This window comes from Pagrus major, chromosome 4, assembly GCF_040436345.1.
Source record: "Pagrus major chromosome 4, Pma_NU_1.0".
NCBI lineage: Eukaryota > Metazoa > Chordata > Actinopteri > Spariformes > Sparidae > Pagrus > Pagrus major.
In genome coordinates, this window is record NC_133218.1 from 21,641,002 (window position 1) to 21,667,399 (window position 26,398).

Sequence of the window (26,398 nt, forward strand, 5' to 3'; positions counted from 1 at the left end):
GCAGTGCTTGAATAAGAAAAAAATGATTTGTCCAAAAATCAGTCTGAATTTTAGTTAAAAATTGTCTAAATGATTAGATGGCAAATAAAAAATTACATAGTAAGTCAAAATGTCTACTAATAATCATAATATATGTTGACTGATAAAATGTTTATTGTAATATTAAACTATCACATAATTGTTCAAAAGTCAAAATAAATATTTATAGTCTGTTAATAACATGGATCAAAGTAGTTCATTATATTTTTTCTCTTCTATTTGGGAGCTGTATGTCTTCATAGGCTATTATGTATAAGTCATTTTATATATTACACACTTTAATTTCATTTGTGAGGTATTAATAATGAGGATTTTTTTTTTTACAATTCCAAATAAATGTAAGTAAATTTAAATATACATAGTTTCTCAACAACTTGGATGAAAGTACTCCATTATATTTTTCTGTTCTTCTAAGTAATCCTCTATAACGATTATACATTGTACGAAGTTTAAATGCAGATGTGATGTATTAATAATAACTTTGATAAGATAATTTTAAACAATTCCACTGTGCTAAATTAAAAAATAAATACATAAGCAGTCAATCAGAGGCAGATTGGTTCACTTTAATAATTTAAACTGTATTTATCACACCAGAGTGTGCACAACAATACAAAACTCACAGCAAATGTAGTTGAAGTTGAGCATTATGTAACTATTATCTAACCAAGACATACAGTATAAATGTAGCAAACATTACAGCTCTCACTCTGACAAAAATATGATATCATCTCACAAAAATAAATAACTTTGTAGGTTTGCAACACTTTTAATTTACTCGTAATAACTGTATAATAACTATATTTTTAAAAAAAGAAGCTTTTAAGTGTTTGGGTTGATTTGCTGGGTATGGCGTCACATCCCTGAGGAGGATATATTGGGACAGCGGGGGTTCATACAGGTTTATCAAAAAAATAAACAAATAATCTAAGTGTAATGAAAATAATTCTGTTGGTGTTCGTTAGAGTGGTGGATATATGTTGATTTTCTGAATTAAACTTTATATTTGGTTCTTCCAGTGCTAAACGTTGAAATGTCAAAGTGATCGTTGCACAAAATAAATTACAATCTCATTAAATACAGTTTATAGAAATCCTGAAGTGCTGCTTATTTCAAAGAGGTATGATATTGCACAGATAAATCAGAGATTATCTTGATTATGTGGGCGCAGGGAGGTGTCTCCTGCTCCAGCAGGGGTGAGTGGGGTCATGTGCCGGGGCAGATCAGGTCAGGGGAGGGCAGGACGATCAGCAACATCAGCAGTCCCAGTAAGAGACACAGAGGACTGTGGCTCAGTGCCATCCCCAGTGACTTCCCTACAGGAACACAGTGAAACCAATTCAAATGAAGAGAGTCATATGATCTCTGAAATAAAAACCCTGTAAAACAATGTATTTCATTGCACTTTCTGGAGTTGTTTAGTAGTGTTATTCCAGTGGTGTTTCAGAGCCATAAATAAAAATACATCTCTCAAGTGAACCGTGTCTGTTTCTTTTTAGAAATACTGTACATATAAGACGTTCAAAATCACTCTCAGGGTAAGTATTCAAAGGAAACATTAGGCTTTTACAAAGGCAATGTTTCCACAAATCAAACAGATATATGTAATTGTGAATTAATAAACCTGAATATAAATGTCCCAATTGTGTGACATAGTGTGTCCCAATTCCAAACTACAGACTACTTAAGCCAGGGTTTTTGTTTATAACATGCATTCACACTCTTACACAAAAATGAGAGCCCCTCTACTTAGATTAATCTACACAGGGGATTAAAAGGTGTAATTTGTAGAATATGGCCAGAATTCGAAGGCAGATCCAAAAACACAGGGGGCAGCATATCACCAAAATAACCCACAACTGCTGCTCTTTGACAGCTATCCCTGGCTGTAGCTAGCTACTGTTAGCTAATTAGCTCATGGCTAAGTTAGCTGTGGGGCCAGCGGCTCTGGAGTTTGTCTGGACCGGGGCCTCAGATAAAAGGGGGTCACACGGGTCTAGCTCAACTGGATTTGGCAGCCTGATGTGTGTGTGAACACAGCCTCCAAGACCGACTGAGGTCAGTCTGACAACAGGGGATACAGTATGGAGGTGATTTACAGCTCTGACCAAAACTATGACTTCAGGGATGACAAGACATGGCAGGCAGGTACTGGAGAGGCTTGTGAAAACGGTGTGAAGAGTCATATTAGTTTAGAGAGAAACTTGAACTACTGAATACTGGGGCAGCTGACTATCGTCTCTTGCCAGCACAGTGTGGTATAATGAGACAGGATGGGCCTATGGCTAGCAGGTTAGCATGCTAATTTCACACAGTTATACACATAGATGTCTTTGACATAACGTCTTCACACTCTGGTGATAATGTTTGTTCATTTTTTTAATGTTTTAGACTAAAATTCTGACCATTTCTTACAAATTACTCATTTCAGTGCGCTCATAGATGATCATCAGATCATGTCTATGATTTCTTAATTAGCTTGATTTTTGAGTATGCTGCAGATGCACGGAGGACAAGGAGCTACTTACAGCTGGGGAAAATTAAAACAAATTGCAGATGATTGTGGGACAGCTCCAGGATGATCTCAGACAAGAGAACAATAAAAAAAATGAATTACATCTTTGGAAATACATTTAGCACATTTTCTTTTTGCAATAATTTTCTAAAGTCGGAATCTAAGCATATACACTATATTATGAATATTAGTATTTAACATACTGAAATGTATAGTATTAGTATGGAATTGGGACACAACTTCACCAGATAACCCCCATGTAACCCTGAGTTAACAAGAAAAATTAAAGCCGCTACAAGAAAATTTCATTTTTCTTGATTCTGGCGGCCCCTGTGGACAAAAGTGGTATGAGCAACAATGCCTCTCAGGTAATCTTTTATTACAATTTCTCATTTTCAATCGCAGCTGTTTGTAGGATGGATAGCAATGAGATAAGTTATCTATTTGTGGCTATGTAAGATTAATAACTATGTGTAATATGACGATGTTGAAACTTTGCCTTAGTTGCTCTGTAACAGTATTTTAATTTAGAAAGCCAAAAATATAAAGAAATTCCCCAGTAATGTTATGATTTCGTGCTGAAGCCAAACCGATGACAGGAATTAAGAATACAGAAATGGTCTATCTTTTCGCTGATGTTTGAGTTTAGAAGACTTCAGGGGTTCACCTCTGAAGTCTACAAGCCTGTCCTCCCAGGGTGTCAGCACCATCGCCAGCGCTCTCTTCTGTAGATCGTTCATAGCAGCGATCTGCGCCTTAGTCACTGCTGCAGCCTGCTCATAGGAGAACACGCTAATCTGTCTCTGGTCAAACACCACCTGGAGGGAGTGACACAACACACAGATACGGGGACAGATAAGACAAGATACAGAGTTATCGAGAGGAATAAAAACACTGAAATCAGACTCATATGAGCTTATGAAAATGTGAATTAAAAATAGTCTTACAGCAAATTTATCAGGTGGTATCATTGAGATAGCCTCAGGTGTGATTCCTTCAATTTGTGCTTTAACCAAGGCTGACATGGCAATGTCTGGGAGACCAGCTTGAGGGAGTGAGCACACACAACATTTGACTCAACGAGTGGCATCATGAAATTAAATACAGCTGTCGACAGTGCAATTAGCTACAAAATTTAAATAAAGTATTAGTGATTATAGACGTGAAAATCTTGAAAACTGGTGAGGGAATGCACAATACCTGCCAGAACTCCGATCTCAATGAAAACATCAGTTCCCCATGAACTTATGGGCCCAAAAGCAAGACTGTGGGTCAGAAGTCCAACGAGAGCCAGCAGCTGCTCCTCTGAGCAGGACAGCCTCAGCTGACCCAGCCAGAGCACCGCCTTACTGCAGCCACCAGGGAGAGACACAGCACCAAGGGTGGAGGAGGGGAAATTACAAGTGTCAAACATCAGGGAGCAACTAGACAACATTAAGAAGTGTTTTCATCTGCTCACCTGAACTCTACGGCATTGAACAAACGAATCTCCGTGGTTTTAGCTCCACACACGACGTATCCCATCGCCTCCAGCATGCTGGAGTCGAACTGGCTCGCAGTCAGCTCGGTGGAGTTTAATATGGTGGTGAACAGGGCGGCCAGCTGGGATGAAAACAAGAGTTATGATCCAGATATAAACTCATCCAATGCACACAACAACCCTGCAGTGAGTACCACTTTAATGAAGGTTATATGGTTTAGTGAAGAGTCGATTCACCTTTATGGTCTTTCTGGAAGCTCTGGTTTGTTGTGCTGTTGAACTGTGTATTAGTCTATTTTAGTCTATCTGACTTGTTTTGTGTCTGTGTACAACTACTCCACGTGCCTTTAATTGGCCCCCGGGGACATTTCTTTTAAACTGAATTGAATTGAATTGAATATGTTGCATATCTTTTGCTGTGGTTGTTTAAGGTCGAGTTAAATTTAACTACTTGCTACAAAGCAGTTACCTGTCTGTTGCTCCAGGCACCGACAGTGCCCAAAGCAGCAACGCTCCTCCGCTCAGTCAGTCGGAGTCTGCTCAGCTCCTCTAGTGACAGCTCTGTGGCTATTCCACCCAGCTGAGAGATCAACGACTGGGAGAAGGACGAGACGGGACCATATATCTTCACGCACACAGGTTATTCCAGAGGGACCCAGTAAAGACAGAGCAGACACACAGTGTTAAGACCTGGACTGAGGGGGGCAAACTAGCCTGTGCAGCCTTGAAATAAACACATGGGGTTGTTAAATGCTCTGAAATCTCACCTGTTTGACTCTGTTGAGCACCTGGCTCCGTTGGTAGGAAGCGAGGAACGGGTCACGACCCATCAGCTCGAGACAGTTGGTGAAGGCAGATGAAGACATGCTTGTCAGACTGCTGGAGGTCCAGGCAGAGGGAGCTGTTGTGTGTAGAATCTCACAGGTGGGAGTCATAGGAGTCGCTGGCAAGGACATAAACACAAATGTCTTAACATACAACTTTTTATTTATTATTATTATGTTGGTTTGTCTTGGCCTTTCATTTATTTATTTGATAGGACAGCTTTAACAGTGACGGGAAAAGGAATGAGAGAGAGGTGTGAAGCATGTAACATCAATAGCTTCTACTAGTTCACATTTTATTTGAACAAAAAAATGTTCTGAAACAATCACGTTGACACGATTCTGTACGTTAAAGGAATACTTTGACAATGGACACGGAGCATCCTGCAAAACCACAACTTGTTTTTACCCTTAGTTTTTGCACGGATAAAACAAAAAAGTTATAATATGTTGATTAGTGAGCTTTAAGGGTGCTGTAGGTGGATTTTATCTCCTTTTTGGGGAGAGCCAGGCGATGCTGGTCTTTGTGCTGAGCTAAGCTAACTGAATCTTGGCTGTACTCGCCAACCTCAAACCTCAAAAACAGGGAGGATTTCGAAACCACAGCAGGGCTCTGGGGGTCCTCTGGAAATATTTGGGTTTCAGAGGCCATGTGCCCTTCATTCTGGTGACTTTTAAAGAAGTACACAGCATTTCTATGTTAAATAAGTTTAGTTCTACTTTTAATTCTCAGGAAAGAATACAAAATAATTCGCCCCTCTGGCATAAACTGATATTTATCAGTTTTTATTCATTATTTATTTTTTGCCACTGCCCCTGAGAGCCCGTGCTCACCACTGCCTTGTGTTTGTTAGCCTCTCGCTGGTGATGGATGTCGGTGTGACCACTGTGATCGACAGAAAAACTTATAGCAGATTTTAACAAATCTTAACAAGAGGGCAATGAAAAATGGGAGTCTCCCAGGAAAATCAGGGGGGTTGGCAAGTGTGCTCTTGGCTGTAGACTTGCAACACAACAGATATGCATACTTCCCAAAATATCAATCCATTACTGTAATAACATACATAAAGGATCTCCTATGTGACATGTTGCATATTCCCCTGAATGTTAAACTATTCCTTTACAGAGAGCCAGTGGGGATGATGCAGAGATATTAGGGACAAAGTGATGCTCACGTGATGTGGGATATATTTTGAGGAAGCCCAGGAAAAACTGAAGAACAAACTGCTGCTTTTCAAAAATTCTCCTCCTTTCGTTCTCGTCCGAGCAGTGGATCCCCACATCCCCACGTTCCCACTGTCGCTGGCTCATAAACAGCTTCTCTATACGGCCCACAGTCATCAACGCCTGTGGGAGTACAAACAATACACACATACAATATGCTCATATAGAGACACCAACACACACACACATGGTTTTAGGGAAAACAAGATCTTCACCACCTGATCCTGACACCTACTGGAGATGTGACACCTGAGGGATTTATTTACAGCCTTTGTTGGCCTAACCTGTCGAGGGATCAGGTAACAATCCCAACACCTCACTGTGGATTTCTAGAATCTGTTACAGCTCTAAATTTAACTTGTTTAATCTGAGAAGCGATTAAGATACAACACCGAATAGATAAAGCACAGCAGTAAACTGACTGACCGGTGAAATCTCCTGCAGTCTGTCTTTAGGCAGGAAGAGGAGGAAGCGGTCCACCTGGCTGAGTGTTGTCTGGTTCCAGTTCTGGACCGGGCTGTGAGGAAACACAAGAACACTTCATCATCTTTCCACATGTTCCTGCTGTGTGAATACCTGGTATGCAAAGAGCTTTTGTCTAATGAAACCTCTCTAAAAATGTTGTTTATAATTTTCATGTTTTCCCATGTACGGATCTCACTATAGGTTGAGGAAATCCCACAACCACACTTTTAAAACCCTGCTGGATAAACTCTAAAATGTGAAACGTATCATTCGGAGGCGGATTTTCTCCAAGAGAAAATGTTACATTTGTTGAATTGCTCAGTTCTCATTATAACAAACATCATGTACATGCCAAATTCACAATGAACCCACCCCCCTTTAAATCCCTTTCTTTGGGTAAATTATGGTTGAACTACAAATTAAAACGCAAAGTATAAATAAATAAATGTATTTAATAGATTAAATTAATACATTCAGAAATAAATGTACTTCTACATGTATTTTTGCATTTATTTCTACATTTCTACATGTTTATTTATGTATTTATTATTTATTTATTTATTTTACATTAACTCATTTTTCATTTTTTGTCCTTCATACGTAAGAACTGTTGATACCTATTCCTTTAAAATAAAGATTTTCTTTTTATTTCTTATATATTATTTCATTATTGTTATTATGTGTGTTTATTATTATTTTGATTTTATGCCTTTAACTTACACTTTCTTGTTCCTGATATTGGTGTTTGTAACTATGAACTATGAATCAGACTCATATCAAGGATGTGTAATGGCATGGTCCTGTTGATGTAGCATCAAAATAATGGATTTTATCGGCCACAGCAGTTAAACCCTTCATCTTGAGGTAATAACGTTACCCGAAGACAGCAGGTTCTTCCAGGATACGAGCTACAATGTCCATCTTCGTGCTGCTGTAGCAGAGCCCCTGCAGGAAATCCACGTTGTCGATGAAGAAGCGGCGGTCCAGCTGAATGAAAACCTCATCCACCACAAACGGCGCCATAATGCCCAGTGAGCGAAACTCCTCCTCCGTGAACACCCCTGTGTACATACCCTGCAGAGAAAGGATCCACAAAACCAACATGACAACTCTGCCTTCTTTGCCTTAAGATAGGTAACACAGTGCCGCTCTAACTGACCATCCTCTGCACCATTTTGTCCACCAGCAGCTCCTGTTTTGTTCTGGACAGTATGAGAAACTGGTCCAGAACAATCATCTTCCTCAGAGTGTCCATCATATCTGTGGGAAACTTCTTAATGGTGCTCACCCTGCAGGCGACCACACAGGAACAAAAACATGATGAGCGATGTGTTTCACTATATAAAATACATCTTTAAGTCACTTTTCATAAAATGCTGTTTTCAGCAGTGACAAATAAATCTTCTCTACTCATGATGAAATGACAACTTCCCTCATAGTGGAGTAATGACCAACTTCTGACTTACGGCATGGACAGGGCAATCTCAGCTCCGAGATCTTTGAGCAGGTCAGAGAAGAACTCAAACTGATACAGCTCCTCGATCACACACTTTTTCTGTCCGGAAGAACAAAGACACATGACAAAAGCCGTACAGACATATATCACATGCATCATAGACAGCAGAATGGCTTTGATCAAAACGGTTTACAAGTGAGGTGTGAAGAGGAGAAGGCTGCTGTCTGAGGAAGGCCACGATTCCTCTCACTGAGGAAGGCGATGAATCAACTCGAAGACGTTCCTGTAACACTCTGCAGCTCACACCCTGACCCACAGTTCCCAGACTCCTGATTACAGGAAGAGAAGAGCGTCAATACATGCACATAGAAAGAAGTAAAACTATTACAAATGTATCGCAGACATGTACTGTACTTACAGAAAATCTTGGGTGATTAAGTTTGGTTTAGCATCAAGAACCTCTCTGAGAATCGCTTTAGCCTGGAGAAGAATAATGTGAAAACGTTGTGTTATGTCTTTGTTGTAACATGGTGGTTTACGCCGGACCTTCTGTGATCAGAGACGAGGGCAATCTGATACGAGGATATTTTTTTGTCCATTCACAGTGTCGGCGATGATGACGTCCTTGCTTTTGCTTCTCCGCTCAATAATTTAGCAGTTAATCAAGACACTGTCATACAAACCTTCTCATGACAAACAGAGGAAGCATATTTAATCAGCGGAAGTGCAAAGAGATCATGACACGAAGTAAAAGTCACAGCTCTCGGGGTTGATGGCATATTTAAAATTCCATTTTATTTTAGTCTCTGCTAATCTGTATATTTACACTTTTCCCCTTTTTCTTTGCTTACATTACTAACTTTTCATAATTGTGACCATTAAAGCAAAATTATGTAGAAACTGGGATTTTGTGCGATTTGTCGCCCCCCACAGTTTCTGAGTGAAACACCACTGTCGTAAATACAGATCCCAGGTCTGTAACAGTTTGTCAGACGTATGTAGTTGCTGACAACAAACAAAACTCATTACGTCATAACAATGTGATGTGTTGAAAACTTGTATGTTGAAGTAAACATGTATGTAACGCCGTGATCCTACCCTCTCACTGAAGTTACATAGTGCAGAAACAAGTGATAGAGACAGAGACACCATTCACCCTATTACAAGACACTGTACCATCAAAATGATAGTAAAAAAAACTTACATAATGTTGCTTTAATGCTACTTAACTTGCAGGAAGCGTGTTGTTATTGAGCTGGTTACACATTTTTAGAGCTAATGAGCAACAGGCTGCTGCAGGGATGACATATTTTTGTAGGTTAATCCTGAAGTTAGCATCAGCCTGGTCCCCTCGACAAAGAGCCATGAATTTTCTTGAATTGGATTTTGGATTATTGCCAAAAATAATCTCTGTGGCAAATACAAGTTGGTGATACTTACACGTTTTGTTCAGCAAGATAATCTTCACAGATGAACACCACTTTTGGCTATAAGCAAAGGCTATAAAAGTCCCTGCCACTAAGCGTCTTACTAAAGACGGACTAGTGAGTGGATGAGTCTCCATGTTCGCTGTGATGACGTTTAATTTCCTGTCTGATTTAGCCACTCAACACTTTTTAAGACACGTAGGTCCTTTATAATTGAATTGTAGGACATTTATGGATGTATTTTATGTCATAGAATGAAATTTGTGAATCTCTTTGGTCTGTGGTAACCACAGACGTTATTTCAGGCTTTCAACCAAAAACCCATTTAAAAAAAAACATTGACTTTGACCAGAAGAACTGATATCCGGGTTTTAAGACTCATTACTACAGCAGTCTTCGGAGTTTGAATACCGTGGGCTCCAGGATGGAGGAAGGTCTGTGTGACGCTATACCTGCTGAGTGTTCCAGGGTTTTGTAAACGCTGCAGTGATGTTCACAAGCAGACGAGTCCTGGGCTTGACGCTGAGTAGAGGTGTGCAGTGGAGCAAAGGCTCCACTTCATCCAACCAGCCAACCACTTCTGGGAAACCCTGGTCAGAACAGAGGGAAGATAACACAAGGAAAAGTCTAACAGCTGTCAACTACAGATGAAAAAACTCACATAACTGATCGGAAAATGTCAAAAACATTATTCTTTTAACTCTAAACTAAAATTCTGCATTGTATTGTACTTTTTTCTTGACTTTAACAAAGCAAAAGTGAATGCTAGAGCTTCAATGATTGGCTGATTAATCGATTAGCTGATTGAGAGAAAATTAACTGACAATTATTTTGATAATGGATTAATCTTTTCCGTCTTTTTTCAAGCAAAAATGTCCAACTTTTGCTGCTTTCCTTTGTCATTTATGATCGCAAATGAAGAGTCTTTGGGTTTTGGACTGTCTGTTGGACAAAAGAAGCAATCTGATGCCGTCATTTTGGGCTCTGGGAAATGTTTTACATGATATAGACTAAATGATTAGTTGATTAATTTAAATATATATTTATAAATGACAAAATTAAATCAATAGGATCTGTGGACACAGGCACCAATTGTCCATTTGTTTGGGGACACAAGCACAAGTTTAAAATGGAAAATTTGTATCCATGTGCACAAATCCTGAAGATTACATTTTGATTAATCAATTAGTCTGCTGTCAGTGTGTGTGTTGTACCCATAATTTGGTGGAGAGAGCGTTGGCTTGTGGCGAGCAGAGGCTAGGCATGTGTTGGGCCATGGTGGGCAGGGATGACAGCAGCCTGTCAGAGGTCAACATCAACAAGGTCTCTGTCTTCATTCCCGTTATGAGATGGCCGAGCTCCTGCAGCTGGCCTGGAGCGGTCAGCTGGGCGGAGGGGAAGAAGGTGTGAGTGTACACAGAGCATCTCCATACTGAATTCACAGTGAGATGAGTTTATAAAATGACTCACGGTGTTAATTGAGGACATCTTCTCGACAATTACGGCGGCCTGAAAAACACAGAGCAAATGAACAACAACAAATGACCTTATAAAGTGGTGATTTTGACTGATATGTCATGTATTCTTTATCTACTTGCTCCAGCGCTTTTATACCAGGTGAGATATTCAAATCCAAGAATCTGTCTTACTTCTTTGGGCTTCAAAAACACTTGTCCACACAACATTTTTGCCATGATGGACCTGAAAAACAACTATAGGTCTGAAGAAATGAACTCTCTCAAGACTCTGAATGACGCAGTATAAAAGCGAGACGACAGCTGTGAGGCTGAGGTGAAAGTACAAGGCTGCAGATAGCTCAGGGTGAAGAAAGACCTCATGAGCCATCTCACCTCAGGGATCAGTGTGCTGAGGAACGACTGCCTGTCAGCTGTTCCTCAGGCCTACAAGCACCATCTGCCGGGAAACCCAACCATGTCCAACAAATAGGTGCTTATGCAGTGAAAGGGACTGACTAAACACCCCTCACTCATTTATTTTGCTCACTCACTTGTAAAAAAAAAAAAAAACTGTGCATGTTAAATAACAGTATAAATCAAGCTGTAGATGATTTCTACTACGTCTTCCACTGAAAATGACAGGTGGAGTTCGCTCCTCTACCTGTGCAGGGCTGAATGAAACCGAGCTGAGTGCAGGGAGGGTGGCGAGCAGCTGCGACGGCGTCAGATCCTGCAGGAAAGGCACACCCAGCGCGGGCAGGAGGGGGGCTAACTCTGCCAGTCGACCAGGACTGAGCGAGGAGGGGATCTTTAATTCTGTGTTGTTCAGTAACAAACTGGAAATCTTGACAAAAGGTTCAGAACAAGCACAGAGACGGCATAAATATATTGTAAATGCTCCTTCAATGTGATTGTTAAATGAAAGCACACGATGAAGAAACCACATGTTTCTGCTCCTACCAGACTGCTGGGCAGACTCAGTCCCTCATGTACGCAGGCCATGACGATGTCCCTGATGACGCTGAAGACCTCAGTGTCTTTGTACACAAGCAGGTCCTCTGGGTCTGCCAGGCACGAGATATTACCCAGCCTGAAAAATTAAAAACACTGTTGTAACAACTTGCAAAAAAAATTGATTTTGTAAAAAAAAGTCCACAAAAGCAAAATACAAAGCCATTCTACTGGTACAGTACATTTCACAGTAATATGTTACCTTTTCAGTAGATGTTGCTGATGGATCTCTAGATTCAACATTTATGTAAGAATTTAAGTTTGAAAACTACAGAAATTAACTAAAAATGATCAACAGAATGTGAAGATGTTACATGTTACATGTCTAAGACGACTACTGTGTTGCAGAGATATCTAACGAAGTTAGCATGCTAACCAGCTAGCACTGGGACTCAAAACCCCTTTCTTCTGGTGGTCTAAAGCTCCTGTGCTAACGGTGGGAGCACCGACACTCCCCCAGCATTCCAACTAGCTGCACAGCTAACTGAGCTAAAAGCTAGCGGCACTCATTGATGTATAGAATACAGTTAGCAGCAGTTAGCGGTTACTCTGCTTTGTTTGGAGTCTAAATTCAACCAGTGACCATTCTTACATATTGCACCTTTAAAAATTAGATATTATTGTGGACTGTTATTCCTGTTAATTACATGCCGCTGTAAGTTAAAGAATAGATCAATATAGTGTAGTATAGTGTATATTGCATAGCACAATATCTCACACATTCAAGTAACTTTATGGCAAATGTGCAAATGAAGCAACAAACAAACGACTGTTGTTCATACGACATTGTTGCTTTACACTACCAAGGGCCAGAATGTATCTCATATCTGACCTAATGTCTAATGAACCGTTAACATGGACAGGAAGGTCAGGAGGGGCCTCCACAGTCATTCCTAACCTGGTAAAATCCTGAGCCGTCAGGTTTCTGTAGGTGCCGATCACGCTGTGAGCGATGAATTCCTGCTTGAGGGAGGTGAGGGTGTTTCTCTGCAACACATCCAGCCCGTCCAACAGCTGTGGATAACCATAATAACAGAATACGGCAATAATAACATTTCTGTGAGTTTTATCAAATGAATGTGGCAACAACAAGCTCACAGATATTCGCCAGTATTCACAAGATATGAGAGAAGAAACAATTTATCTGTCTTCACCCCCTCCAGGATCATGAACTCATGCAAAGGAATAGAAATGCTTATTTGCCCTCCTGTGAGGTTAATATTCAACATTTACTGATGCAAGCCGGGCAGAGGGAAAGCTTTAAAGGGATAGTTTGACATTTTGGTGAATATGCTTATTCACTTTCTTGTAGAGTTAAAAAAAAATTGATACCACTCTTATGTCTGTACGTTAGAGATGAAGCTACTCCCAGACAGCTGGTTTGCTTAGCTTAGCTTAGCTTAGCTTAGCGCAAAGACTGGAAACAGGGGGAAACAACTAGCCTTGTTCTAAACAAAGGTAAGAAAACAAAACAAAAAAGAAAACCTCTAAAGCTCATACATCAATACAATCTTGTTTATCTACTTCTTACAAAAACAAAAGCGTTAAAACAGCTGTTTTTTTAAACTCATGGTTGAGCGCTGAAAGGTCAGTGACCCCTTCATCTTCAAGTCATCCTTAATTCATGTGCTCCTATCTTTTCTTATTGAACATTAGCTACACACATACGACACACATTGGTGCTGACGGAGAAAGAAGAGGCTGTCTGTCCTTTCAGTTGACCAGTATGTGACGAGTAGCTCCGCTGTGGCTAATCGAACTGACAGAGTCCTGGCTTCTCGGGTTTCGCGGCCAGGTGTCAGAGCTCAGAGGGCTGTTACCTGAGCAGGTGAGAGGTGCTGGAAGTTGTGGAAGGGCAGGTAGGCGATCAGGTTTCCAGTGTCCCTGACGAGTGATTGATGACCTCTGATGATGTTGGAGGGGGGCAGAACTTTGCTGAACCACGAGCCAAATGCCCGCCGCTGGTCCAGAGTCATGAGCCACAAGTTTGTGTTAATGGTTTCCCTCCTACAAAAAAATTAAATAAATATTAAATATTACAATTTTGTTTAAATTTGTGTGACATACTGGAACTGCTGCTTTGTAACAGGAGAATTGGGGAAATCTAAACCAGGTACAAATAATACAGGAACTCTTTGACATTTTGGAAAATGCATGTATGATTTGCGATATTGTTGAGCATTAGAAGAGAAGATTGATGCTCTGACACAACTGTCAGGCAGCAATAAGCTTAGCTTAGCATTAAGACTGCAAACAGGGGGAACAGCTTGCCTGACTCCATCTAAAGGGAGAGAAATCTTCCTTACAATGCCTCTTAAGTTCACAAATCAACACGTTATATCTCTTTTGTATAACCCTTACAAAACCTAAATGTGAAGATGACAGTATGTGGTTTTACCAGGGCTTGGTTTTTTTTTCCCGGCTGCAAGGGCTTTTTTTCTGGGGAGTTTTCCTTACTCAGATCAACGTCTAAAGAGAGAGGATGTCCTTCACTGTACAGACTGTAAAGCCCACTGAGGCAATGTGATTTGTGATTTTGGGCTATATAAATAAATGTGACCTGACTTGACTTTATACATGTGGAAATGTCTGTACTATTTTCCATGTACACACTGTCTGCAGAAGAAAAACACTTGACAGAGCTTAAAATACAGACTGTCTTGTGATTACGTTCTACATTTACTCACTCATTCTCATTGAATCAACAGCAAATACCTTCACACACGCACATTAGAAGCCCTTTCTAGATTGAAATCTAGTCAGTGAACCAGTTTCCTTTACTTTCCATGTATAATGCAGATTCTGGCACTTCAAGGTGCAATGACACATCACTTCTCACAGAAGCCTGACACCTGGACTGTGTTCAGATGGAAACATGATGTGTGTAGAAAAGAGAGATTGCATGATTGTGCACAACAAGGGAAACTTTTAGTCTGAGGTTTAATAGCACCTCTAAACATGTATTCTTAAAGGGGCACTATGTAGTTTTGGAGAATCAGAATTTTAACATTTAAAATATCAATGAGTCAATAATACAAACTCAGAAATATGTATCTTTTCCATAACTGAATAAACAAGCTGTAGTAAAACAGTATGAAATTGTGTTGTCCTTTAAAGTCACTTTGTTCCTTCAGTTCATTTAGTTATAAAAGAATCAGTCAATGAACATCTTTCTCTTCTGATGAAAACTTCTTCTCCAAAACTACAAAGTGCACCTTTAACGGCACATGTGGATCAGTAACGTACAGAATCTTGGAGAGGAAAACAAACTAAAAAGGGCGACATTTAGAAATCAAATACACAATCCTAATCATTCACACACAAGTGCACCAGAGAATTACTTCTGTTCGATTAAGTGACAGGATAATCATTAGTAAATGTGTCGTGCTCATTAGTAATGAGTATTGAGTCAATAGAAATGACTGTTACTTACACATTTATGTTGTTCTGCAGCGAGGGCAAAGCTTGAATGTCACCTGGTGTGGCTGCAGCCAGCAGAGGAGCCAGCTCCGGGAAGAGACTGCCATCTTTTACCAGGTGGGTCTGGAACAGCACCGACACCATGGTGGACAGGTACCGATTGGGCAGCTGGACAGCAGAAGCAGATAGCAGTTCTGTGCGATCTTGCGTATTGTATGATGGACAAAGAATGCCACGAAGAAAGAAGAAAAAAAAGATAAATGTTTCTGATGGATATTCACCTGCAGCGTATCCTTGTGCCTGCTGTAATACTGAAGGATGAGTCTGACGGTGGTGATGTGAGCTGGACTGAGCACTGACGCCAGGCTGCTCAGCGGTATATTGAAGTACTCCTGGAAAAAACAAAGACATTAAAAACAAATAATTCAAGGCTACAGTCGTGCTTTCAGCTGAATACCAATGTCTGCACGCTAACTTGCTTATGCCGAGCAGGTAGTTATATTATCTACCTTGTTCGTCACTGTACATTCACTTGTTAGCAGCGTGCAAAATTAACTTTATTGTTCACCACCAAATGGCTGGTGAATGTTTTACAAGCCAGTCATTTTTTTGCTGGTGAGTGAAGCAGACGTACGAGCCTCTTGCATATTTCAGCACAAGATATGGCTGAGGTGATGGGAATGCCATTTGTTTTCATGTTGTCCAGTACTTACAGTTCATACAGAGGGGGACATGAACATGTGTACCACATTTCATGACAATGCATCTAATAGCTGTTTGGAAATTATACTCAAATGTGAACCTCAGGGTGGCACCAGAGGAAAAGTTGGGGTGTCACCAAAATGAGGAGGAAACATCGTCTGGGGAGCGTGAATGTCTGACCCAAATTTTGAGCCAATGAATCTGGTAGATGCTAATATTTTAGAGGTAAAGTGAAATGTTTAACAGACTGGTGGTGCCAGAACCGTGACCATGAATGTCTGTGCAACATTAACCAAAAGCCTTGAATCAGCCGATAAACTTATGTTGCCATCCCGTTTCATTAACTTATTGAGATCTTAAACGTAACATTTACGCACTGAAATGTCTAAAAAGGCTAGACCTCTGTTACATATTTTATTGAGGAGTGTACATTATATTAAATGTTTCCAACAATGAACCCAAAAATCTGTTCCCCTTTCCGGGGAAATATTAAATACTATGCCTAATACTATGAGAGTGAAGAAGGAAGTTGGTGAACGTGACAAAGCATAACATCCAATTTTAAAACATCACCTTGTCTGTGAACCAGATTTCTGTCTGACTCCTATCACATTTCAGATTTTCATAGGCAATGGTGGTTTTAACAATGAAGACAACAACTCCCATGATCCCACTGTACCTCACAGCTTCTTTTCTGTTTTCATTGTTTTAACTGAGAGACCCCTAGTGGCAGAAGTTACATGCTGTGCGTTTAGGTTGTGGTGTTAGTCACCTTGATGACGAAGAATTCATCGCTGGTCACATCTCTTGCTGTCTGCATCAAGCTGGTTAAGACTCTCTACAGGAGAAACACACACACATACACACACAGGGTTGTTAACAGACGGATTATGTAATCTGGTCGTCTCTTTTGACACATTATTGTAATTGTCAAATCAAGTGTAAGCCAGTGGAGATTACACAGAGAGGAAGACATCCATTACGTTGATATCGATGACAGGAGTGTAACTGTACACCAGCTGTAGGCCGGCTGTACACTGGAGGTCAACGGCTATACAGTGACAGTCATGGTAACTGATATGGATGAATAATTAGATAAACTATAAAGTCAGTGAATGAACAGAAACTGATTGAGCCTGTATGAATAAAAGATGAGGGAGAATCTCTATTCACACGACGCTCTGATTAACCTTCAGAATTAATTTACAACAATGTGATAAAATATACTCAACCAAATAAAAAACATAAAATGGCTCCGTACAGCTAGTCTGGCATGATCCAGAAGCCCTGAGACTGCAAAGTGATTTTAAAATGAGGTCATTTACACCCTCGATGTGCAGTCACACCGCTCGTGCAGCCACACTACCTACCCCAAAGCACTGCAGCAGGACCTTCTTTTTGTCAAAGTTGGTTTCCCTCTCGAGATACTGAACGACAGACGTTAACACACTCAGCCTGATGTTCTCAGTGACGTGCAGCGAGGTGTTCTGGACCTCCTCCAGGGCCAACAGGATCACCACAGCGGTGCTGACTGTCTGCTCCAACACTGTGGTCACAGGTGGAGTCAGCAGATTCTCCACCCTGGACCTCAGACTCTCCACCCAGCAGCGCACCATCATCTGCAGGGCCATGTTCTGACTGGCCCCAGGCTGGCAGGCTGGGGTGAGGTCAGCTGAGCAGGACCAGTTGAAACGCTTCACCAGGTTTCTGGCCAGGCACACATCTGGATCTGCAGTGGTGCTGTTGTTGTTGATGGTGGTGGTGTAGTTGGTGTAGGTGGTACACATGCTGCCCACCCACATACTAGACGGCTCCCGGGACAACAAAAAGAGAAGACCGGCGTTAGGGCAGACAGAGGAGACAAAATTGGTCTGGTCGTTCTCCCAGCAGAGGGTCAGGAGGGCTGCGTCTGGGACAGAGATGCTCCAGCTGGAGTACTGGCACTGCTCTGCGGGGTCGAACCCAGTCAAGTCTCCTCCTTCTCCCCCATCTCCACCAGGAGATACCCCTGGATCTGAATAGTTGGCACAGTGCTGTATTAACCAGGTGTTGTCCTGATTGGCCAACAGGTTCTGGAGGACGGTATCATTGGCGCAGACTTTGGAGGTAAAGTTAAGTGGGTCGATCTCAGCGCAGAGAGCCAGTTCAGTCATGTCCACGATGATGCGACGGGTCCACTCAGAGTACTTACACACCTAGAGAGCACATGATTGGGAATACAACAGCAGAATATAAAATAACAGTTTAACTTGTTTTATGTAACAGTTCACTATCGTCCTTCCAGTGATTAATAGCGCTGCCTTAAGGATTTTGTTGCATATTTTATAACTGAACAATTATCTTACTGTGTGCGTTTGCTTATATACGGTTTTGAATTCTAACATATTAGTGTTATTAAAAATATATATATTACATTTTTTTATCAAGTTTCACGTCAGGACATAATATTTTGTAAAATTATAACAATAAGGCATTTGTTCAACCAAATAATAATATTAATAATAATAATAATAATTGTGTAATTCTGTGATATTTTCTGAGATGGTTATTGTATTGTGAAAATCGAACTATGATACTCGGAAAATAGTGTTCAAGACTCGTATCCTGGGATATTCAGTATGTGCGGCATTGTCCATGTGTTCATCTGGTTTCCTTGTAGGTTGTGTGACCACACTCAGGTAGCTGCTCATGTGTCACGTGAAATGCATTTTGCCTCTTACTTCCCTTCTTCTGATTGGTCGTTGCTGTTAGTCCGACAACATGTTCATGTCTCTAGAAAGTAGGTAAGTGCTGGTGATGGTCCTTTGACTGAATGTTCAGTTTTGTCTATGAAATGGGACTTAAAATAACATTTAACGTCTACATTTACTCTTAGTTTTATTTTTGGTGCACTTATTGAGCCACTATTTCTTTATTTATTTTTTATTTTGGCTTCCATAAACAAGTTAATTAGACTTTGGATGCGCAGATCCATGTCATCCAGGTAAAATACCCACCTGTGGTAACACGGCTGTTGCCTCTATTTCTTTAATGTCTGTGCAGACTGATGTCAGCCATTCGTTCTGAGGGTCTTGCAACAGCTTTTCAAACACAGACGCTTTGCAGCAGACATTCTTCTGAAACGCGAGCTGATCGTACTGCCAGCAGAGGCCGACCACTGAACTGTCCACCTGCCGTTCTCCCCACGTCTGGTAGTCACACCAGTCTGTGATGCTGAAGGGCTGCGTCGGCTCAGGGGGCCGGAGGCTGAGAGAGGTGTTGCAGTGATTTTCAAGCCAGGCATTTGCCTGGTTACGCAGCAGAGTAGTCAGAAAGGTTTTGTTAGAGCAAACCTCTTGAGTGAAACCACTGTTATCGAGGTGGATGCACTGAGACAAAACGTCGGTGGTAATCTGCGTCACGTCGTGCCACTCTGAGTAACGACAAGACTCTAACATATGTGAGCCCATGTCAGGGAGCGGTGGTGGAGGGGGAAAGACTGTGCAGTTAGGCATGAACTGCATATTTTCAGGGTTGGAGAATAAAAGCATGAAGAATCTGGTGTGCTCACAGATGAGTTTGATCAGTCTGGGACTGTCCAGACTCATGCAGAACTCCAGTAAGGCGGGGTCTACCAGGACTGATGACTGGTCCAGCCACTGCTCATAGACGCAGAACTGACTCACCATGTAGCCAGGGTCTACCGAGGAGTTCCCACAGTATCCATACAGCCAGCTGTTCATCTGATCAGACAGCAGCCTCCTCATCAATACAGCATTGTTACACACCTGCTTCACAAACTCCTCACGCTCATTATCGCTGCACAGCGACACGAGGACAGCGTCCACCGCCTCGTTTTCTAACCAGGTGTTGTAGTTGCAGGCGAGCTGTTTGAGGTTGGAGGCCTCTCTGGCTGCTCGATGAGGGCGGCTCTCAGAGGAAGGGGTGAAGGAAGGATGTGTGAGCCCGACACTGCAGTCAGATGACCTGCTGAGGAGTGGAGACACCAGTGCTTGAATAACATAACACATGTTGCTCCACACCTGCTCTATCTGGTTAGGGCTGAGGGACTTAAGTGCCTCGCAAAGGGTGTGCACAGCCGGAGAGTGCCCAGCTCCTGAACCCATGTCAGCACACAGTGTGTCATTGAACCTGGCCAGGTTGTTGCGATCACACTTTAGCATGATGTCGTGGTCGTTATCGGCGTCCTCTGAGACGCTGCGTTGGAAAGGGAAGGTGGGAGTCTGGCACTCTGGCCCTGGATATGTGCAATGAGACTGTTCAGGAGACAGGAAGATTTCCAGCAGGATGTCAATGATGGAGGCACCAAAGGACCAGCTCACATTGTGGTTCACCCCCCTAAACAAAACGGACATTTGATCATTATTACAGATTCTTCTATAACATTTACAAACATGCATACAGACGGAGAAGATGGTATTAAAGGATCTTGAGTTTACGGCCGTCGCCATCTCGGTTTTTGGGGGCCAGAAGTGACTATATTTGGATGAGAGGATAGCTTGATTGGTCCTGAGTAAGAACCCGAGGAAAGACCATGATAGCAACTTGTCGATCACAAGGTAGCCACACCCTAAAGCATACCCCTCTTTGTTGTCTGTTTTGCTCTAAATGGGACCATAATTTACTAAATTAGCATCACGGTCTGAAACTAATGATTGAGACCATAAACTCATTAGGAAACTGTTTATTGAGGTAATAAATCTAGTGAGAAGTAGGGTTATTTTCTCATAAGCTTACATACTATGAGACTTGAAGTGCAACCACACTCATAAAAACATTGCTCTATAGCGCCACTGGTGGTCAGAGAGTCCACAGAGCAGCTTTAATATGTAAAGAAAAAAAGGGGGGTTATGTGAATTTAACCAATGACTCACCACATAATGAGCTGCTTGAGATCTCCTGCAGAACAAGTGGTAAAAAAATGTAATTAGCATAAAAATATGTAATAAACTGTGTATTATACAGGACAGTTTAAAAAAATGTTAAAGAGTAATGTTTACCTTGCTCACAGACATCTATTCCATCTAAAGACGGTATTCTGATTCCAAACTGTAAAGCTATTTTGATGTAGTCCATCGGTACTTGGAGAAACGATGCCATGAACTTTGAGACATACGTCACAGCCGAGTCCACGAGGCCGCTGATGACATTCATCAAACTCCCCGAGAGAGGGAGACTGGACAGCATATTTATAAACGTCTCCTGGAAACCATTAAATGCTGCTGACGTTGAGTCTCCCATCCTGAGGTAGGCCCTGAGGAAGCTGTTTGAGTCTCCGTTCAGAGGAGTGCACGTCTGGGATCTCAGGGACGACACAAACGTCAGCAGCGGCTGTACAACCTCCAGAGACACGGTCTTTGTCAGTTCTGCCTCCAGCCCACAGTCCTGTCTCCCAGACAGAATACAGACGACAGTTCTGGGGAGGTCATCTATGAATCCTTCTCTCAGCAGCGGTTGAAAGACAGCGTACACGTTACTCATGGCATTGTAATATGCCTCTAAGTCGAAACCCTCTGCTGGAGTTGAGGTGCTGAAGCTGCGTTTGTCTTCATTTCCACCGGACAAAGAGTGGATTTGATTTATAACTTTGTGGATGTCTTCCTCTAACTGTGCAGCCTCGTCAGGAGTCTGGTCAGTCTGTCTTTGGATAAAATTAGGTTGTGAAGACACTCGCTTGACTTCGTATGTGATCCCTGCAGACATGAAGAAAACACAAAAATATGGATTTCTGTTGGCCCACAGTGACACTTCAAGGTTTATCTACTCTTCGCTGTTGTGAAAATTCTAGTCACAACTTATACAACATATCAAGGATTGACCTGAAAAACATGTATGACAAAGAAATCAATTTTTCTTTCTGTTCACAAGATTAATAAGTAAACAATTAGAGCCTGATCGATATATTGATTGGCCGATATTATTGGCTGTTACTGGCCTATCACAGATATATCGGTATTGGCGTATATGTTATGGAGGACTGATACTGCCAAAATCAAAAATAAAGTAAGTAGTACAAATGTCATTAAATTAAGAAAAAATAATACTAAAAATAAATTCAGGCATTCCTTAATGTGTAAAATGTGACATAAATTGATATTTCTGTTTTATCTTGCTTCTGTATTAATTTCCCTATTTACTTACTTTCTCATTTGTTTAACCACTTTGTTTTATTCATTTTTTAATGTATTTATTTAGTTACGTTTTTACTTATGTATTATCTTGTGAAATGCAAAAAGAAAAGTATATAGAAATGAATGCGCAAATCAATCAATAAGTAAATAAAATGGAAAATTAAATAGAAGAGTAAATAAATAAAGGAATTAATGCAGAGGTAAATAAAAGCAAATTAAAACAGAAATATAATTGTATGTCTCATTTCATAAATGAGTTAGTTAATGTTTACCTTTCTTTAATTCCCCCATTATTTTAATTTGTTGAACATTGAACATTTATTTATTCATTTATAAAAAAAAATATGAATATATTTATTTGCAATCCTATTTATGGATTATCTATGCAAATAGAAAAAAATACAAAGATAAATACAGACATAAATACGTGAATAAAAAAAACTTACAAATGGATAAATGAAAAAATAAAGTAGAAAATTAAATGGGAAATAAATGAATAGGGGGATTAATAAAAGTTAAATAAATACAAAAGCAAATTAAAGAAGAAATAATAATTTATGTCAAAATGTAGAGATTATAATGCAGAAAAAAATACTTTGGGTTCATTTATATTGAATTAATTCCCAGCAAGTTTATTGTTTCAGTGCACTGAGGTCATTTTAGGTGATAAAGTTTGCTGTCAAACTGTAAACTTTCCGTTACATACTGTAGTCTGTCACCAGTCTCTGATAACCACTTTTAAAGGATCATTGCAAAAAAGAAGTGTGCATCAGCAATTTATCAACATCAGAATTTGAAATATCAATCAGGCTCTAGCATCAACACATCTCCTCTTCTTGTTATAATAAAATAAATAAATACATTTAACTGACAAATATTAAATTAGCTGTTATACTTTTTTACTTAGGCGCTTAAACGTCTTTAACTTTTTAACACGTTAATGAAGCTTTACTAAAAGTTTATACTGAAGAATTTAGCTAATTCAGCTTTGCATATCAAATATCTATCACATGATGTTGCCACATTACTGACATTATGTTGTAAAGGTCACGCATGCTTGGTGGTTTTTAATCAAGACTAGCCTCAAAGCTTTCTCAAATCTTGTTGTGCACTTACCAAACAGGATGCACATCATGCAGGCAGCTGGTGTGGACCACATTGTCACTGTCCTCAGTCTAAAAACGAGCAGGTAACCGATCCAGACAAAGATAATAACACAATAAATCCACTTAGTTTTATCCTGTGGATGCAGAGGGGATGTTCATCTGAGGCAGGAGGAGCAGACTGACAACAGACTTCATATTTTTGAACTACTCAGTCTTTGCAGAGGGGAAACAAAACATTCAACAAGCTCACCCATCAAACTTCATGTGTGCTCTGCAGTTGGAGGTGATGCTCCCTGTTACATGGCGCTGCAGCCTCCTCACCTCCACTTGTGTCCACCTGCAACTCTACACCTGCCCTCAAAGCAGCGTAATTAAGGACACCGGTAAAGGAAAAAAGTAGGTGCGAAATGAGGGCTGTGAAACGCAGAAGGGATTTCGGCAACAAGCCCGGCCGTCTGTGCTGAATTATTAACGGAGTGTGTTGATTAAGTGAAACCTGAGTCCTGTCAGAGGAGCCAGGAGACACCAGACTGACTGCTGGAGGATTTACATGACATCTGCTGCAAGGACGACTTCTGACTCACATAATGCAGCTGATGTATCGAGATGGACAAAGAGCAAGGCTTTAAGCCCTAACCTTTAGAAATAATAATTATAGGTCTTCTGTAAACGTGACCAAATCTGATAATTGGTTAATTGTCCCTCTCCCATTTTCATCTCAGTTAGGTGCTTTTTATAGCCAGCCACAAGCTTCTGGCCGTCCTCTGGCTGAAGTTTTAACTGCTCCTCTTGACAGAATCGGTGAAGTTACTAGACTTGGACTTGTTTCTTCAGCATAGTCCACATGTTCTCGATGTTGTTCAAGTCAGGACTTTGGGAAGACCATTCAAAGACCTCAATTCTAGCCTGATTTAGCCATTTCTTTACCACTTTTGATGTGTGTTTGGGATCATTGTCCTGTTGGAACACGAACACGAATGTGTTTTGTGACAAAGTAGTTTGTGTTCCTCTCATCCCATCACAGAAACATGAGAGCTGTAGAGCTCAAGACTGCCATGATATACATGTTTTTGTTGGGTCTGGTGTCTCCCATCTTCCTCTTGACAATACCCCAGAGATTCCCTATGGGGTTCAGGTCAGGCTGGCCAATCAAGCGCAGTAATACCATGGTTAGCAAACCCGTTACTGGTCCTGCTGGAAAAGGAAACCAGCATCTCTATGCAGTATGGGGTATTGTCAAGAGGAAGAAATGTTGACCACGACTCTATGAAGACTGTTGCCATATTGTAATACAATACTGTAAATATATCACATTACTATGACATCGATACAATCATTGTATCAGAACAGGATACAATTCACATTCGTCTATCCAGTGATCTCAAATTGGGCTAAACTCATAAACCAGCTTCCCAGAGTCCTGCTGTAAACTTATAGCTCATACTGCAGCACTGTTATAGCTCAGACCCAAGTTTCACTCTCATTTTCTTTCTCCTCTCACTCCTCCTCTCTGTTCATGCTGGTCCGTTTTTACCACAAGTAGAGGCCACCTGAGGTCTCTTTTATGCTGACAGGTGATGCAAGTGTTTTGCCAATTGAGTTTGACCAACTGGTAGGTAGGGTGTGGCATTTACAAGGCCAGTGTTTTCCAGGTGAACAAAGCTAAATAATGTCATTTGTGCTTAAGAGTTTAAACAGTTCGGCAGTCTGGAGTTTTGTTTTGATACACGAGCGTCTGGTTTTCAGAACTGTGTGCATAGTTCCAGTTTCTCTGTGTGTATGCAACGGAGAAAAACTGTAAAAAATGTAAATCACAAAAACAAAACAATTAGATCTTTTAAAGGCATATGGCCTCAATTTTGTAGCCTTGGTTTTAATATTATTACAACCTTTAAAGTGAGTCTGTTTCGGTTATTTTTGCCAAAGATGGGGAAATATTTTCACTGCTGTCCTAAAAAAGGTCCAATTTGTAAGAGAGTTGATTTGAGTCTCAGTTCATCTCGTCAAATACTGACGCTTTGGGATTGTAGGTCAGGTCGGCCAAGTTGAAATGAGACTCAAAAATAAACTCTCTTACAAATTTGACCTTTAACTCATGAATCTCAGTGTAATGTAACTGTAAAATTACATGGTACTTGTCCTCTTTTCTCCCTGTACCTGTCCCACATCTCCGACATCATCCAACAGTAAAGAGAAATAAAAACAAAGGGCATGCAGGAGGTTTTTAACTTTAAAACTTTGTTTCAGAAATTCAATGTAACTGTATATACACTTTACAATAGCATGTAGCCTGACGGCTAACAAAGATGTCTTAAAACATTTTAAATACATCTTCAGCACAAATAGCAATTCTTGCAAGTAAAATGGCTTAACGGATATTGAAAAAAAAAATCATTAACACGATTGCTCTTTTCTGCAGAAAAAGTGCCATGATTAAAATTTAATTCAGGACTTTCCCACAAAGCAAGCTGTATTCTCTACATGCTAAGTTTAACAGTTCAGTAACATTGCGCTAAACTAAACATACAGATATTTGTAAGAAAAAAAAAACACTCCATCTGAAGTAAAGTTAAATCTTCATTAATACATTTAAAAAGTAGATATGACATGCCTTTTGAAATCAAAAATACAAAAGATTTTCCTTACTTTAAGGATTTTTTAAACATGAAGCTGCATGTATTGTACAACACTCAGTGTACAATAAACTGGTAATGCACATAAAAATGAGCTGGATGAAAAGTATCAAATGCCTCCCACCGATCCTTCAGAAACGAGCCACGACTGATCATTATACATAATCACACAGCCCTCTGAGGAGACGAGCACACCTGGGCTACATCACACTCTAAAAGGTGAGGCTTGCATACTAATAGCTGGCAGTCAGGATGGTGAGAGGTCATGGGGAGGGGGGTAGGGAGGGAGCTACCATGGTGGGACCTCAAGACATGTTTCCTCTTCCATGCACATTGTTCTTGCCTCCTCCTCGACATGTGAACGGCAGACAGCGAGCTGCCGTCCCTCCTCATCGATTTGATCGAGAACACAACAAGGAATTCGGAAAGACACTTAAGACGTCGCCCCATGTACAATTTTACATTCATAGTCTGGACATGTGTACTCATAACATTATGTCTGAGTAAA

The 26,398-nt window shown here is 40.7% G+C and overlaps 1 protein-coding gene across 1 annotated transcript; it reads right to left on the reverse strand.

Moving 5' to 3' along the window:
• Positions 1–759: 759 nt before the first annotated feature.
• Positions 760–24,425, reverse strand: strc1 (stereocilin 1). Its single transcript, XM_073463842.1, has 29 exons — positions 24,368–24,425; positions 21,021–21,713; positions 20,895–20,919; positions 19,017–20,358; positions 17,387–18,215; positions 16,793–16,854; positions 15,600–15,710; positions 15,332–15,486; positions 13,719–13,905; positions 12,797–12,912; positions 11,848–11,977; positions 11,549–11,731; positions 10,901–10,939; positions 10,645–10,815; positions 9,883–10,020; positions 8,422–8,483; positions 8,197–8,332; positions 8,014–8,102; positions 7,707–7,836; positions 7,425–7,621; positions 6,509–6,599; positions 6,034–6,205; positions 4,802–4,977; positions 4,504–4,659; positions 4,014–4,156; positions 3,755–3,903; positions 3,502–3,599; positions 3,222–3,372; positions 760–1,355 (listed from the first exon to the last, which is right to left on the reverse strand). Exons 1-29 carry the CDS (start codon positions 24,423–24,425, stop codon positions 1,246–1,248), a joined length of 6,099 nt encoding a protein of 2,032 aa, XP_073319943.1. The 3' UTR covers positions 760–1,245.
• Positions 24,426–26,398: the final 1,973 nt, after the last annotated feature.

Coding starts and splice junctions, on each gene's coding strand:
- strc1 (XM_073463842.1), bottom strand. CDS start 24,425: ATGGTATTACTGCGCTTGATTGGCCAGCCTGACCTGAACCCCATAGGG. Junction 18,216..19,016: donor CAACAGCCGTGTTACCACAG/GTGGGTATTTTA, acceptor TGTGCTCTCTAG/GTGTGTAAGTACTCTGAGTG. Junction 12,913..13,718: donor AGCACCTCTCACCTGCTCAG/GTAACAGCCCTC, acceptor GGTTATCCACAG/CTGTTGGACGGGCTGGATGT.